The sequence below is a fragment of the Zootoca vivipara genome, chromosome 7 (genome assembly GCF_963506605.1).
Source record: "Zootoca vivipara chromosome 7, rZooViv1.1, whole genome shotgun sequence".
Classification (NCBI taxonomy): Eukaryota; Metazoa; Chordata; class Lepidosauria; order Squamata; family Lacertidae; genus Zootoca; species Zootoca vivipara.
In genome coordinates this window covers 2,241,097-2,255,995 of record NC_083282.1, presented here as the reverse complement: position 1 = coordinate 2,255,995, position 14,899 = coordinate 2,241,097, and the positions used below count along the sequence as shown (strand labels likewise).

At 43.1% G+C, this 14,899-nt stretch overlaps 1 protein-coding gene across 4 annotated transcripts in view; it reads left to right on the top strand.

Annotated features, from left to right (window-relative positions):
• RGL1 (ral guanine nucleotide dissociation stimulator like 1) overlaps positions 1–14,899 on the top strand; it is a 122,275-nt gene that overhangs the window by 62,534 nt on the left and 44,842 nt on the right. For all 4 annotated transcript variants that reach the window (XM_035121461.2, XM_035121463.2, XM_035121462.2 and 1 more), the window contains exons 4-5: positions 951–1,028; positions 11,917–12,101. In XM_035121461.2, coding sequence (XP_034977352.1) covers positions 951–1,028; positions 11,917–12,101 — 263 coding nt within the window. The remainder of the gene's footprint in view (positions 1–950; positions 1,029–11,916; positions 12,102–14,899) is intronic.

Below are 14,899 nucleotides of genomic sequence, written 5' to 3'. Positions count from 1 at the left end.
CCACAGATAACAGCATACAAATTTAGCACTGATTCATACCCAATGCACTTCACAACAGAAGAAAGTGATGCTGCAGAAAAGGGATAAAAAATGTTCAGAGTTGAATCATTGTCACACACACATTGCTTACTTGATACAAAATGCATAACTATATAAAACATGGATGGGGAACCTGCAGCCACACACAACCTGATGTTGATGAACAACTCCCATCGTCCTTGACGGCTGGGGTTTATGGGAGTTGGAGTCTGAAAACATTTGGAGAGCCACAACTTCCCCACCCCAGATATATTACATATATACATATGTAAGAGTAAAGATACATCAACTGTAGTGAAAGTATGAACATGCAAAAATACTAATGTTAATTCAAATTCTGCATTGGTTAGGAAAGTTAGTCCCAAGCTCTTCAATCCTTACGTATATAATTTATTTGCTACATTAGCTTTTAGAAGTTTGCCTGCTGTTTTAAGCACTTATTTTATGCATTGATACTTCCCTGGAGTTCTTGGAAGTCGGAAATAATATATAAATGAATAATACAGTCCTATAAAAGGAGCTCTAGAAAGCATGGATGTTTTCATATTCCTGATGGAGAGTTTGTGTAATCAGGTCTTTTAAACAAAATATTCACGTAAAAAAGAATTCACATTTGGAACTACTGAACTATCTACCTGGCTTAGTAACCCTCATGAGATAAGAAGCAGCTGATGGGAGACAAGAGGAAGAGGAAAGGCTGCAGTTCACTTATTTACTGTCTTCCAGCTCCTTCGCTGGTCCTGTGGCAGAAGCCTTCCAATGGTGTTAAACTTCCTGTTATTTGCTAGTTAGGGACTAGGCAAGTTTTTAATCAGCTCTTAATATCGGATTCCTTAATCAAGGCTCTCCCCTCCACCCACCCTTTTATTTTTAACCACTGCCTAAAATTTATATCTTCCTGTTGCATTTAGATATGGAAACCTGGAGATCTCAAACTGTGAAGAAGATGGGAGCCAGAACTCTGCCGAGACCAAAACACTACTCAGGAAGTAAGTGTCGCATTTCTCTGAACAGCAAAAATCACAGCCAGGATGGAATACTGAGAAAAGGATGTGGTCAGCTAGTCCTTGGTAAACTTTACATCAATAAACTTACTGAGTGCTCAGCTGCAGAACCTCCATCGCCCTGGGGCAATGGCTGTGCATGCAAAATTTAGGTGGCTTAACAGGGATTGTATTTGGCACAGAGTAGCTTTTTTAAAAGGAGAGTAAGGATGCCCAGGTAAGACAGGGAAGTGGTAGGACCTTCCATTTTTTCCACTGCTAACAGAATGCCAAAGTCAGCAGCCATCTGTTGGAAGAAATACAACACATCCTGACAGGAATCTGAACCTGTTCGGCTAATAATCATCTAAATAATGTGTGAGATGCCTGGAACAGGATAGTGGCCCATTCTACAAATGTGCTGAAGGTTTCAAAGGCTGAGCATGTGATAGAGTCATAGCTGCCAAGTTCTCCCTTTTTTAAAGGGAAATTCCCTTATGCTGAATAGGCTTCCTCGCGAGAAAAGGGAAAACTTGGCAGCTATGGATAGAGTACCCCATAGGCATTGCCTTATCCAAGTACCATTGATCCTGGAATTTGAAGCCTAACAGGTGAAAGTCACTAGGATGAACAGGAAGCAGGCGAAAGGCCAACTCCATGTTGTGTAGCCTTATTTGCTAACAAGAGTCCTTAAGTTGCGCCCAGGCAAGGACAGAGACAGTCAATAACAACTCCGAGGGTTGAATCCAGAGAAAGATTTTAATTCTTAAATGTAAGAGACTCTTGGTGATCAGCTTCACGACAAGAGTAAAGAAACACAAATTTGCAAAGATTCTTATACACTTCTTGGGCTCCTTCCCCCCTCCTCTGTAAATGTGCGCACACAAGGAGGTTATAGGTTACAAATACATATATGGATCTTCCTGTGTCCGGTTCTTCTTGTAAACACATGCTGACTCAACAAAGCCTTCAGTAAGACTAGTTTATGCATCAAGCTAGCAACTTCCAGCGTCAAGCTCATCCGCTGATAAGCCTCTCTGCCTCTCATTCTGTGTTCCAGACAAGGTCAGCTCTTAGCAAACTGGGCATCCAGTCTTGCTATCGAATGTTTTCTTTACACTTTGGCCTACTTTGGTACATAGACGCAGAGGCACTGAGAGCATCCACGGAATATGGGGGGGGGAGGGGGCTAAGCCATACACTCAGAATTATACAATGCAGGCAATGCAAACGATAGGATCAGATCTGGCTCAATAACACAATTGGCAAATCTCTCCCTTCAGTTGTACTTTGCGAGCAATGCCCCACACCCACACTCCTTGATCAGCTTCATCACATGATCAAAGGAAGCATAACACACAGTACACAATTCCTGAAGGATGGCCTCATTTACTGAGCTCCCTTTTGGATGGGACAGATTTCTAATGTGGAACTCACTGGGCGCCTTCTTGGGAGCAATGGCCAAAGATGATACATTGAGGTTATCGAATGGAGCATGAGAGAATGGGCCCACTATTCAGGCATTGAACTCGGAGCCTCAACAGACATTCTTACCACTGAGCTACTGTCCTGTATAACCGGTTATACATCTGTAGTCACTGCTGATACAGAAGCATGTTGGCACATTTTGCAGGATTGGTGGTATGTCATGCGTCTGGTGGGTGTTGCCATGTTTTGGTGGGTGTCCTCTATTGCCACACTTGTTTGTGCCATACAATCTAACCATTTTGTTTCTGGCAACTGCCAATATTGGAATCCTATTTCTATTTATTGCTGCATGTTCGGATTGGGAGAGATACTCTCTCAGGATCTCCATGCTGTAAATGTGGGGGGTTACACCATAGCTGCCAAGTCCCCCGTTTTTCGCGGGAAACCCCCGTTTTTAAAGCCGTTTCCCGCTGTTATCCCGAATGGCGAAATATCCCATAATTCCCCCGGATTTTCAAAGCAGCTCCTGCCAGCCAGGGAGGCTCCTTCTGCGCATGTCTGGACTTGTTCCAGGGAGGCTTGTTCCAGGGAGCCAGTGCAGCAGAGTCATTGTTTGGCTATTTGGCATGTGCTGCCTGGCTCACAGGATTCTGCTTCTTGGAAGCCTGGACCAGATTGGGTTTCTCTTTGTCAATACAAAGGTGGAAGGACTGGCTGCAACCATGGCTCTTGCCACCAATCTGCTTTGCAAGCACTACTGTTTTGAGCCCCTGTTTTCACCTTCAGATAGTCATGCTAAATGTTGAGACTGTGCTATGTTTAATACTCCCATCCCCAATGGCTGCATTTGCATGTCATGATCAACTGGCTCATCAGGACTGGAGTGAGCCTGCTTTTCTTAGCCTCATGTGCTCTTCTCTCCCCTCTCCTGCTCGACAGCCACAAGGAAGGGATTGGGAAGCTTTACCTTTTGCTTTCTGGCTTTTCATATTGTTCAAACCCAACTAACTGCAGTTAGTCTTAGCTACTGTTTGCTTGAAACAAGGCAACTTAAAACCCAGGCTTGTTTAAATAACCACAGTTAAAAGATTGGTCGTAATTCTAAAATGTGGTTATTTTATTTATTCATTAAATGTGTGTACTGCCCTTCATTTGAACATGACAGGGCAGCTGACAACAAAAAATACAAAATGAAACCACAAAATACACTATACCACACTGACTCTAAAACTTGAAATCCTGGCAGTAAGAATAAAACTAGGGGTGGGAGTGTCTATTTCAGGATCTAAAGCGGCTTATAGTCTCTTTCTCACCTTTCCAGAAAGAATAGGATTAACCTTTCAGGCCTTGAGAAATTTACCATCCTGGCATATACACTGTGTTTTCCAGGGATCTGACTAGCTCTGTTCTCTCCCTCTGTCATGAAGTATATTTTGTATCACATGGTACAATTTAAACCATGTCAGGTATGCCAAGGAGACCAAAGGGGCCAGGGCACGACTCCAGACTGAGCCACTGATTCCTATCTGACTCTGGGCAAGTCTCTTGACCTTCGTATGTTTTGGTCAATCCAGCTATAATATTGAACTAAGTTGCTGCAGATGGGGACCTCCCCCCTTTCTCAGGCACAATGGATATGTTTTGCTAGATTTCATGGGGGAAATAGTTGCTGCAGATGTGAAACTTGGTGATACAGACTTGGTGCAGAGTGCAATACCAAGATACGAAATGGTTTTTGGCCCTGGGTATATGTAAATGAGTATGTGTAAATGTGTAGATTGTAGACTCCTCAGAGCAGGAGCTTTTCCTTTTAAAATCCTGGCAAGCTCCAAAGCACATTGATGGTGCTGTGTAGATAAAACAAAGATATTTGCATCATATTTGCATATTGCAAAAAGGCAACACCCAGGGGCCTGACTCTTGGGTGCATTTATCATATTGTAGAATATTAGAACCTGCAATAGGCTATAATGCAACCTATCATGCAAGCATGAAATACTATTAGATTAGGGTGGCCATGTGTCCTGCTTTAGAGAAGAGCTCTTTATTTGATGGGCTGCAAAAAGGCAGTCCTTTAAGGTATGTGAAGGGTGATCTGAAGAAAAAGACTTATGGTAATTTCTTTCTGCAGAGTTGTTCTGCCTGGCATTTGGCCTGGAGCCAACCTGATCCCCTCCCCCATTTTCCCTTTCTTTTCCCCTTTTGTATGAGGCTGCATTTTTTATTTTAATTTTAATGTATTTAGTCTTCTTGTTGAGTTGTATTTTATTTGGTTGCTTTTTATTTATTTTTTATTTTTATCTAGTTGCTTTTTATTTGGTGTTAGCCGCTCTGAGCCTGGCCTTGGCTGGGGAGGGCGGGTATAAATAAAAATTTATTTGTTTATATTTATTAAGAAGGGGGAGCAGAGCAGGAGCCTCAAACATGCTCATCAGTTGTTAGCTGTTGGGCCATAAGGAGGGCAGAAATGGGGGGGTTGGAATTCGCTGCATGTGGACTGAGCATCAAACTGGCCTAAACTCTGCTTTGTCTGACTGTTTGCAGCGACCTTTTTGCAGATATCCCCAATAACATGTTTTGTGTGTTTTGTTCTTAGAATTTTATTTTTTAATTTGTTTGAATATTATTTGATCTCAGTTTCCTACAAACTGGGTACTTCTGATTCATTAACTTCTATCTCATTGATACACTGTGGAGGTGATCATGTTTGCCATTGACCACCATTAACATTCATTGTTTTGTTGTTAACAGTTGTCTCACTTTTTTGCCCCCTGATCAGAAAGTTCCCTCATTTTCATACAGTACATCCTGATGCGCATCTATATTTATTAACCAAAAATATATTAACAAAAAATTGGCTTTACTTGTTTTTGTGAGTATTAAATTGTGCGTCTGATGTATATATTTCTAATAACATAATTACATTAATTACATTATTTCCTAAAACATAATAGATTGTTAATTTTCCTATCATCATGCTGCTTATTTTTATTATTAATCCATGCAAAAATACAAATTGTGTTTTTTGTTCCTTTTTTCTGGGCAAAGTGTTTGAGTTTGTGTGGGACTCAAAAGCACGCCCCGCAGGCTGTGTCTTTAGCAATCTGAACTGGGGGGCGTGTGAGGTGGGCTACCCCAATGGCTTGTTCGGGGTAGGCAACCTCAGGCCCATGGGCCAGATGCGGCCCAATCGCCTTCTCAATCCGGCCCGCAGATGGTCCAGGAATCAGTGTGTTTCTACATGAGTAGAATGTGTCTTTTTATTTAAAATGCACCTCTGGGTTACTTGTGGGGCCTGCCTGGTGTTTTTGCATGAGTAGAATTCTCGGTAGTGGCACCCACCCTGTGGAACGCCCTCCCAGCAGATGTCAAGGCAATAAGCAACTATTTTACTTTTAGAAGACAACTGAAGGCGGCCCTGTTTAGGGAAGTTTTTAATGTTTGATGCTGTACTGCTTTTAATATTCGGTTGGAAGCCGCCCAGAGTTGCTGGGGAAACTCAGCCAGATGGGCGAGGTATAAATAAATTATTATTATTATTATTATTATTATTATTATTATTATTATTATTATTTAGAATGTGTGCTTTTATTTAAAATGCATCTCTGGGTTATTTGTGGGGCATAGGAATTTGTTCATATTTTTTTCAAAATATAATCTGGCCCACCACATGGTCTGAGGGACAGTGGACCGGCCCCCTTCTGAAAAAGTTTGCTGAGTCTGACCCCTGGGCTTGTTAATATACTAACTAGCTGATAAGGCAAAAATGACAGAGAACAGTAACCCTGAGGGCGAGGGCAGCGGTCCATAGCATCCTCCTGCTCACTGCTGCTTGGGTGTAACAAGGGTTTTGTTGGGGGGGGGGGTCAGCTGAACTTATTTTAGGGGATCCATCAAAGTGGCTGAGCTTTTTTAGGAGATTTCCCCCACCCCAAGTTGATGTTGAGCATTTTGGGGGATATCAAAAAGAGGACATTACAGGGGCAGGCTTTGGTTGGGGGTGTCAGGCTTCTTCTGGGGGGGGGGGTAGAACCTCAGTGAATTCAGTAGTGGTACTTTCAATGCTTTTCAGAAAATAACAAAGTGCAGCTGCCCACCCCCCCCCCCCCCCCCGGCTAGGCACATGCAGACTTCAGTAGGCAATTACTGGCTCCCTGACAATATCATTATTTTTGAAGCGCTAAAAGACCAGATCTGGAAGACTTAAAAATAGCAAGGTGCAAACTGAAGTGAAATGGTGTTGAGACTGTAGAAACTTAATCCGAACTGGTACCAAGAACTGGATCACATATCTAGTAACAGTCGCTACACAAATTAGATGTATTTCATTCTATTTAAATTATAGTACCGTAATCATTTCTACTGGCACCTAGACACATACATTCACACAGGCAAACTTAATGTAAACTCTGTCCTGTTTCTGGGAATGTATTCTCCCTTGGCATTTTGTAAGTGGCAATACTAGCTGCAGTTGTTGTTTTAAAAGCATGTTGATGATGATGCACTTTTCAGCTTGCGGATTCTTTGTGGGCAGGATCTTTTTTGCCCTTTGTCTCCTCTTGGGTTTATTATTCATCCAGTAAAGCACAGTGTCCTGTTTCAGTGTTACATAAATAATTGCACCAAAGGAATGGACTTAAGAGAAGCAGCCACTGAATGAATGTGAGATGAGTGAAAGGATATTGGCTGAAGGCCTCCAAAGCCTGGGAAACCTGCAGTGGGATATGTTTAAAGTTTTGTTTGTGCTGTTGAATGCAATCAACTTTCATTCTTGCAAAGGGTAAAATAACAAAAGAAACCAATGTGGCTGAAATGAGGAGACAAAGAGCCAAATGGTGGCAATTAAGAGAACTAGAAAATGGGGAAGGTTATAAAATCAAGCCAGATTATTTGCACAATGGGAAAATGAGGGAAAGTGAGTAATGGCAACAGTGGTTGAGGCATGGTCAATTTAAAAGCAAATATCATTAAAATGTAGAGGCCTGGCACAACATTCAGCAGTGCACCCTGGGGACTTAAGTGGACTGTCAGTTGCAATTATGGGGAAACCAGATACTCCATGGATCTTTAGTTTTCATGCATGCCTGCCCACATAAAAAACCAAGGACCACCATTCTAGAGGAGACCACATACTTTGTGTGCATATGTTACAGATTGAATCCATAGGTTTTCCAGCAATGCAGGTGTGGGATTTGGTACTGCAGCAGCAGGCTCCATAGGGAGCAACTTTTTAGATTATTTTAGGAATGTGTCTTGGAAGATGATGATGATGATAATTTATACATACATACATACCCCCACCCATCTGGCTGGGCTTCCCCAGCCACTCTGGGCGGCTTCCAACAAAATATTAAAATACAGTAATCCATCAAACATTTAAAGCTTCCCTAAACAGGGTTGCCTTCAGATGTCTTCTAAAAGTCTGGTAGGTATTTTTCTCTTTGGCATCTGGTGGGAGGGCGTTCCACAGGGTGGGTGCCACCACCGAGAAGGCCCTCTGCCTGGTTCCCTGTAACTTGGCTTCTCGCAACGAGGGAACCGCCAGAAGGCCCTCAGAGCTGGACCTCAATGTCCGGGCAGAACGATGGGGGTGGAGTCTCTGTGGAGATGACAGAGCTACAACTTGTAATAGGGTGTGAATATGTTTAAAATGTTCATAGCTATTTAAAGTAGTTGATGGCCACCTGGCGGTCTGAGGGCTGAGTTTTGCCCCCAGTACTGGCTGCATTTCAGCCTCCCTTCTCTTCAGTATCTGTCAAGGGAGGAAACGCCCGTCTCTCTGGGTATATGACTTCTGATACTTCCCAAGTTTATCTTATTGTCCGGGCTCGCCTCGAAAAATGAGGCTGCCATAGTCTGGTCTCATTAAAGCACCAAATATCGAACAAAATAAGGGCTTAAGCTAGTTGAGCTTCCAGCTTTTGGAAACTGGCCTCTTCTTCCCTTCCCCTTCCCCTGCCTGGTTTGTTATTCCCTATAGAGGGCATTATCAAGAGCTTACTAAAGGGTGGAAGTAGAATTTCTTAAGCACAAAACTCTCGGCCTGCATCTGCAAGCTATTGCCCTCAAAAGCACAGCCAAGAATCAATAGTGTGTTGTGGCCAATACAATTACTATAAGCTAAACTTTAAACAAATGCGTGGTTCATAAAAGTGAGGTTTATTAAAAACTTTGCAGAGAGCCATCTCCCATTGTGAAGAATGGAGTCAATTATGGCAGGGTTTTTTTGTCTGAGAATATGCCTCCTAGCTGTTTCTGTGTCTTTGACTTGACAAGAACAGGGAGTTTCTTCGCAGGGACAATTCAAGCTGCTGCAAGGTTTGGGAGGGTGCTCGTCCAAACTTTTTCCTGAAAGTGTTCCTCCCTAATATACTGATAAAATAGTCAGCTGATAGGAGGTCAGTGGGCTACGAGCACTGTCTGCATAGCTTGTCTTTTTAAGTCCTTACAGACTGACATTTTGTTGGTGAAATCAGAGTCTATGATAACTTTCATTTCAACTCCTCTGTGAGTGCAGCTGTGTACTTCACTCAAAAATAATAATAGTGACTTCTACACTTTCCCACACTTCTAGGGTAAATCACATGAAAACCACATTAGTAAAACACAGCGCATGCATTTTGGCATGAGTCTGCCACACGGTTATGTCAGGTTTCAAGGGTGCCTTCCTTTATCCAAGGAAGTTCAACCTCTTACCAAAACACTTAGCCAGGAAAGCCTGGTTCCAGGTGCAACAGAGTCTCAACAAGCCAAGGTCACACACAGATAATCATTCTAAGACCAAAACAAGGTGAGGAAACACTTTCAAGGTCAAGGTCTTAGAGAGTTCAGCAAAGGGGAGCAGCAGGACCAAGGAGCCAGAGGCTTGTGTTGTTTCCAGCAACTGGAAAGATTCTATCCTCTGCCTGGGCTACTTTTTTGAGCCAAAACAGTGTTGACTGCCAAGGTGATTTTCAAAATCTAATTGAGTTGGGGAATTTTAGTTTTGAAAATTTGCAGTCCTGAAAGCTGGTATGTTTAAACTTATTCTTGGCTTCTCTTGTTGGTTTTTGTGTTATTTATATCATAATGGTCATTGATTACAAACAATAAAAATCTGACTGACTGGTAACACAGTAAGTAAAAGGTCTGGAGGCTCTCTATTTCATTTTCTAAATGAAAATTTAAGAAACCCCTCAAGGATGGAGCCTTGAATATCCCTCTCTTTAAGTTTAGCCCCCTCTCACTGGACCTTGGGGAAGCTGGAATTACATGGGGATAGCTTTCTTTCGTTCCTCCTTCTGACAGAACGTCTTCAGAATGGGATCTGATGGATCCCAGGTTCATGAAGGCTTACTGTCAGAGAGCAAAAGCTGAGCCACTCCTACAGATCATTTCCTGCCTAGGAATATACCCCCAATCAGAAAAGGGACAAGTATGAAACACTCCCCATCGTCTTGCTGATGTGCTCCTTGTTTGACTAGTGCTTTTTCCCTTTCCCTTGCAAGGGAGAGCTCTTGAGTTTAAAATATTTAAAGCTATGTGTTTTGTAAGGCTCTTGCTTTCGTACCGTGTTTTTCATTCTAAAAATAACAAGAAATGTCAGTCTTTGGGGTTTAGTTCTGCTTGCCTACTAGTCTATAAGTTGTTGTTGTTTAGTTGTTTAGTCGTGACCCCATGGACCAGAGCACGCCAGGCACTCCTGTCTTCCACTGCCTCCCACAGTTTGGTCAAACTCATGTTTGTAGCTTCAGGAACACTGTCCAACCATCTCGTCCTCTGTCATCCCCTTCTCCTAGTGCCCTCAATCTTTCCCAACATCAGGGTCTTTTCCAGGGAGTCTTCTCTTCTCATATGGTGGCCAAAGTATTGGAGCCTCAGCTTCAGGATCTGTCCTTCCAGTGAGCACTCAGGGCTGATTTCCTTCAGAATGGAGAGGTTTGATCTTCTTGCAGTCCATGGAACTCTCAAGAGTCTCCTCCAGCACCATAATTCAAAAACATCAATTCTTCGGCGATCAGCAGAAGTATCCAGAATGCTGCAGTATCCAGTTCAAAACAAATGGGAACTTTTTTATACCTGGCACTTGGTCTACCTAGCCCAGAATAGTCTACTTGGATTGGCAACAGCTCTCTAAAGTCTCTGGCACAGCTTTGTCCCAGCCCTGCCATCAGAGAACCTTCCAACTAGACATGCCAGGGTTTGAATGGGGGACCTTCTGCAAAGCCTGCGCACAAACACTGAGCTCCCCCCTCCCCTAAATAAACACACACAAGAGAAACCCAAATTTCCAGGGAGTCTTCTCTTCTCATGAGGTGGCCAAATTGATCCCCTTCATGGATCAATGCCTTGTCGTGGCGAAGGGGCTTGAATAACTCAGAGAAGCTATGAGCTATGCCATGCAGGGTCACCCAAGATGGACAGGTCATAGTGGAGAGTTTTGACTAAACGTGATCACCTGGAGAAGGAACTGGCAAGCCACTCCAGTATCCCTGCCAAGAAAACTAGTCTATAAGTATACCTGTACATTGAATGATTCTATTACTATGGATAGTTACACAAGGAATTTAAACCTTAGTTCTGATGGGACACTTTGGACAAGCCTTTGCTTGATATCCAGAATGATATTTAGTCTAAATTTTTGGGAATTGTATAGCATGAAGACACTGAAAGAAAAATGCAGTATAGTGTGACAGTAGAGCTTAAACGTTTAGCATTGCAGGAGAAGAGAATGAGAAGTTCTTTCAGCACCTCCCTTATTCATTTTCATTGGAAAGTGCCTGTAGGGGGCTGTGTAAACTGCAAACAGTTTTGTTACGGTTTAAATGTCATGACTTTCATTATCGCTTGCAGTTGCGGGGAGTCTTTTTCAGTCTGGGGCAACATTCTGGGGGTCATATGGCAGTGGCTGAAAGCCTGCAGAGCAATGGGTGTGACTCTTACCTTTTTACCTTCAAGGCACACAGAAATAAGATGTAAGACATCTTGGCCCCTCTCCATCCAGGCAAGCAAGAAGCACCATCAGAATTCTAGGACACATTTCAGCCAGGCTAAAGCCCTCATGTTATTTAGATATATCTGTTTGCATGGGGATGTCTTTAGTTTTAAAACTCATTTTAGCCATTGTGGGGCAAACTCCAAGGGGGCGCTGGGTACCACTTAGATTTAATGCCAGTTAGATTTACATCATCATCATCATTATTATTATTATTATTATTATTATTATTATTATTATTATTACTACTATAGTGGCCAGTTGGGGAAAAAAGAGAGAACATATCTTTAGTCAAATTGTTCCACTGATGGAAATGGGAGATGCAGTACTCATTGCCTGAGGGCCTGGCTGGCAGCTTGCCACCAGCTGCTCCCCGGTAATTTATCAGAGCTACAGATGCACTATTATTACTGTTGTTGTGCAAGTTTTTTTGGAATATAGCCTAAGAACCCTGATGGTGAATCTACCCTTGTACAATGTGCTTCTTTCCAGTGCCATAGCCTCCATCTTGAGAGCCTGGTTAGACCAGTGCTCGGAAGACTTCCAAGAGCCACCCCATTACTTTTGTTTGAGAAAACTTCTGGATTATCTGACTCGGGTCATGCCGGGCTCGGACCCAGAAAGAAGGGCACGGCACCTGTTGGAGCAGTTTCAAAAGCAAGAGCTGGTGAAAAACAGTAAGTATTATCCTGGAATGTTACAAATAAATAATTGCTTGCTGTGTATGTTTGGACAGCTTTGGGATCAATGGGATTACAATGGCCAAGAGGATTGTATAACTTTGCACTATATGCTTAGTGAATCTAAGTTATCTGCTGTTGTTCAATGAGTGGTAGGAACTCAACTGGAGAATAGCCCTCTACCCAAGCCATCATGGATTTTGAAGAAGCACAAACTCAGGACAAAAGGGGGAAATGAGCAAAGAGGAATACACGTTTGGCAAATCCTCACCATGATCAACTCCCGCCTGGAAACCAATGTCCCCACTGTGGAAGGATGTTTGGATCCAGAATTGGACTCCACAGTCACTTACGGACTCACTGCTAAGACTGTTTTAATGGAAGACAACCTTGCTCTGCCACAAGTGTCACCAAAGAAGAAGGAACTCAAGCATTCACCACCAAGTCATTTGCCTTGTGTTCCTTCATCATTGAAAATGATAAACGTCAGCTCAAAATTCCATGCTGGAGATGTTGGCATGTAGGTAAAGGACCCCTGGATGGTTAAGTCCCATCAAATTTGACTATGGGGTATGGCGCTCATCTCACTTCAGGCTGAGGAAGCCAGCGTTTGTTCACAGACAGCTTTCCAGGACACGTGGCCAGCAAGACTAAATTGCTTCTGGCAACGGGACACCATGGCGAGTGCCAGAGTGCACGGAAACACTGCTTACCTTCCCACTGTAGTGGGTGCCTATCTAAGTGCACTGGTATGCTTTTGAACTAGCAGGAGCTGGGACAGAGCAACAGGAGCTCATCCCATTGCGGGGATTCAAACTGCCAACCTTCCGATGCAGGAAGCCCTAGAGGCTCAGTGGTTTAGACCACAGCAACCATTGACTCAATGCACAGATTTTTCACTTCTGAAAGAGCCTTCTAATGTTACTTTCCTGTGATCAAGCCAGCTTTTTCCAGCGACGGCATTTGTGTCATGAAACGTCTTTCCTTAGCTGCTGTCATGACAAAGGAAGTGTCAGTGGTTGTTTTTTCCTATCTGAGTGGTGCATTGCTAACAGCCAAGGACAAAGGGAAAATTTATGTTACCAGGTCAAAGGGCCCACTGGAACAATTGTGAATAGTAGTGACACTGGAATGCTATGCGCTGTGTCAAGCCTGACAAATAGCCTTCCCCATCACCCGAGACAGAAGGTTTCCTATGAGCAAAAAATAGCATTGCTAGAAGGCTATTGAAACCTGTGCAATGAACGTAAGCATTTCAGTGACCGGCTTTCGCAGAAAGGCGGCAGGAAGTGGACAGGAAGCGACAATGCAAGATAAGAAAATAATACAATAAGGAACAGCCCTTCTGAACCCCTTTAAACCTCACCTACTTGAATGTTCCAAAAATTACGCTGTTAATCAGCTGTGGCACCAAATTGCTATTATCCTTTTATTATCCTTTTTATTTTATTTTTTAAGGCTAACTGCATCATACCTAAAGGGTTCTTCTCATCAGAAATTCCGGAGCCTACAAGTGTTGCTAATTTGTGTCTAATTATGTTCTTTTCTGGATTTGGTTCCAGCAGATCAAACAAAGGAAGTCTAAATACCAAGGTCTATAATTAGATATTCACAGGCTGAGCAATGGTTCCCACAGAACCTCCCTGCACAGAAGCCTTGCCTCTAATTTCCCCATGAAAAGATTGAAACATTTCTCAGCTGATCTGCAGATGTTTCAGGGAAGACCATCCATCCAGACATCGAACACTTAAAGGAAGTTCGTAACAATAAAATACGAGTGCCGATAGTTTGGGGAAAAGATTGAAGCTGCTTGTGTTGGATTTTTTTATTAGATGGTTGTGCTTCTATCACAAAACAGAGGCAATGGCAACCTCCCTCCCACCATTGTGCATAACTGGAACTCGTTTATTTAATGATAAACGTTTCTAAAATATTAGAAGAGACTGTCAGCTTAGGCCAGGCATCCCCAAACTGCGGCCCTCCAGATGTTTTGGCCTACATCTCCCATGATCCCTAGCTAAGAGGACAAGTGGTCAGGGATGATGGGAATTGTAGCCCAAAACATCTGGAAGGCCGAAGTTTGGGGATGCCTGGCTTAGGCAGTCCATGCAACACAGGCCAGGCTACAAAGCTCTGTGGAACTAATTCTTGGGGTGGGGGCCTTTCAAAATATTAGTTTTCCTTGAACAGCGACCCCCAGTCCCTTGCCACATGATATGCTGCTTCTGAAATTGAGGGGAGTTTCCCAAGCAGCTTGTGATGGGATGTGGGTGTAGATGGGGGTGGTAGTGGTGGGGGTAATGGTTAAAGCTATTCAAAGGGGGGAGGGGAGAAAGTTTTAAATTCCACTGGGTTTGGGCAAGTGTGGGGCCAAATAGCTTGCTTGATGCTGGTCATGGGCTCCAACAATCCTCATGGTTGGACCTTTTTAGGATCTTTTTTGCCTCTTGCCCTGGAACTTCAGGACTGGTACTTCAAGACATTCTGCACACTGACCCACCTGAACAAGGTTTACTCAACTCTGAGAGGTGAATGAAGCATAGAACCAACTGGGATGGAAATTGTTTGGAGACGGGGGTGGTGGTTCTGTGAGAGGAGTTGGGGTGCTGAGGGATAGATTTTTCTACCCCACAATAAAGAATTACGCTAAGAAGCCTTTTTGTCCTTTACCATTTTCACACATTTGCAGGTATATTCTGCAACATGTCAGTGATTTAAAAAATAGTGGATTAGTGATTAGCATAGACAAACTCAACCCTCCAGATGTTTTGGGACTACAACAGGACCAGTGGTCA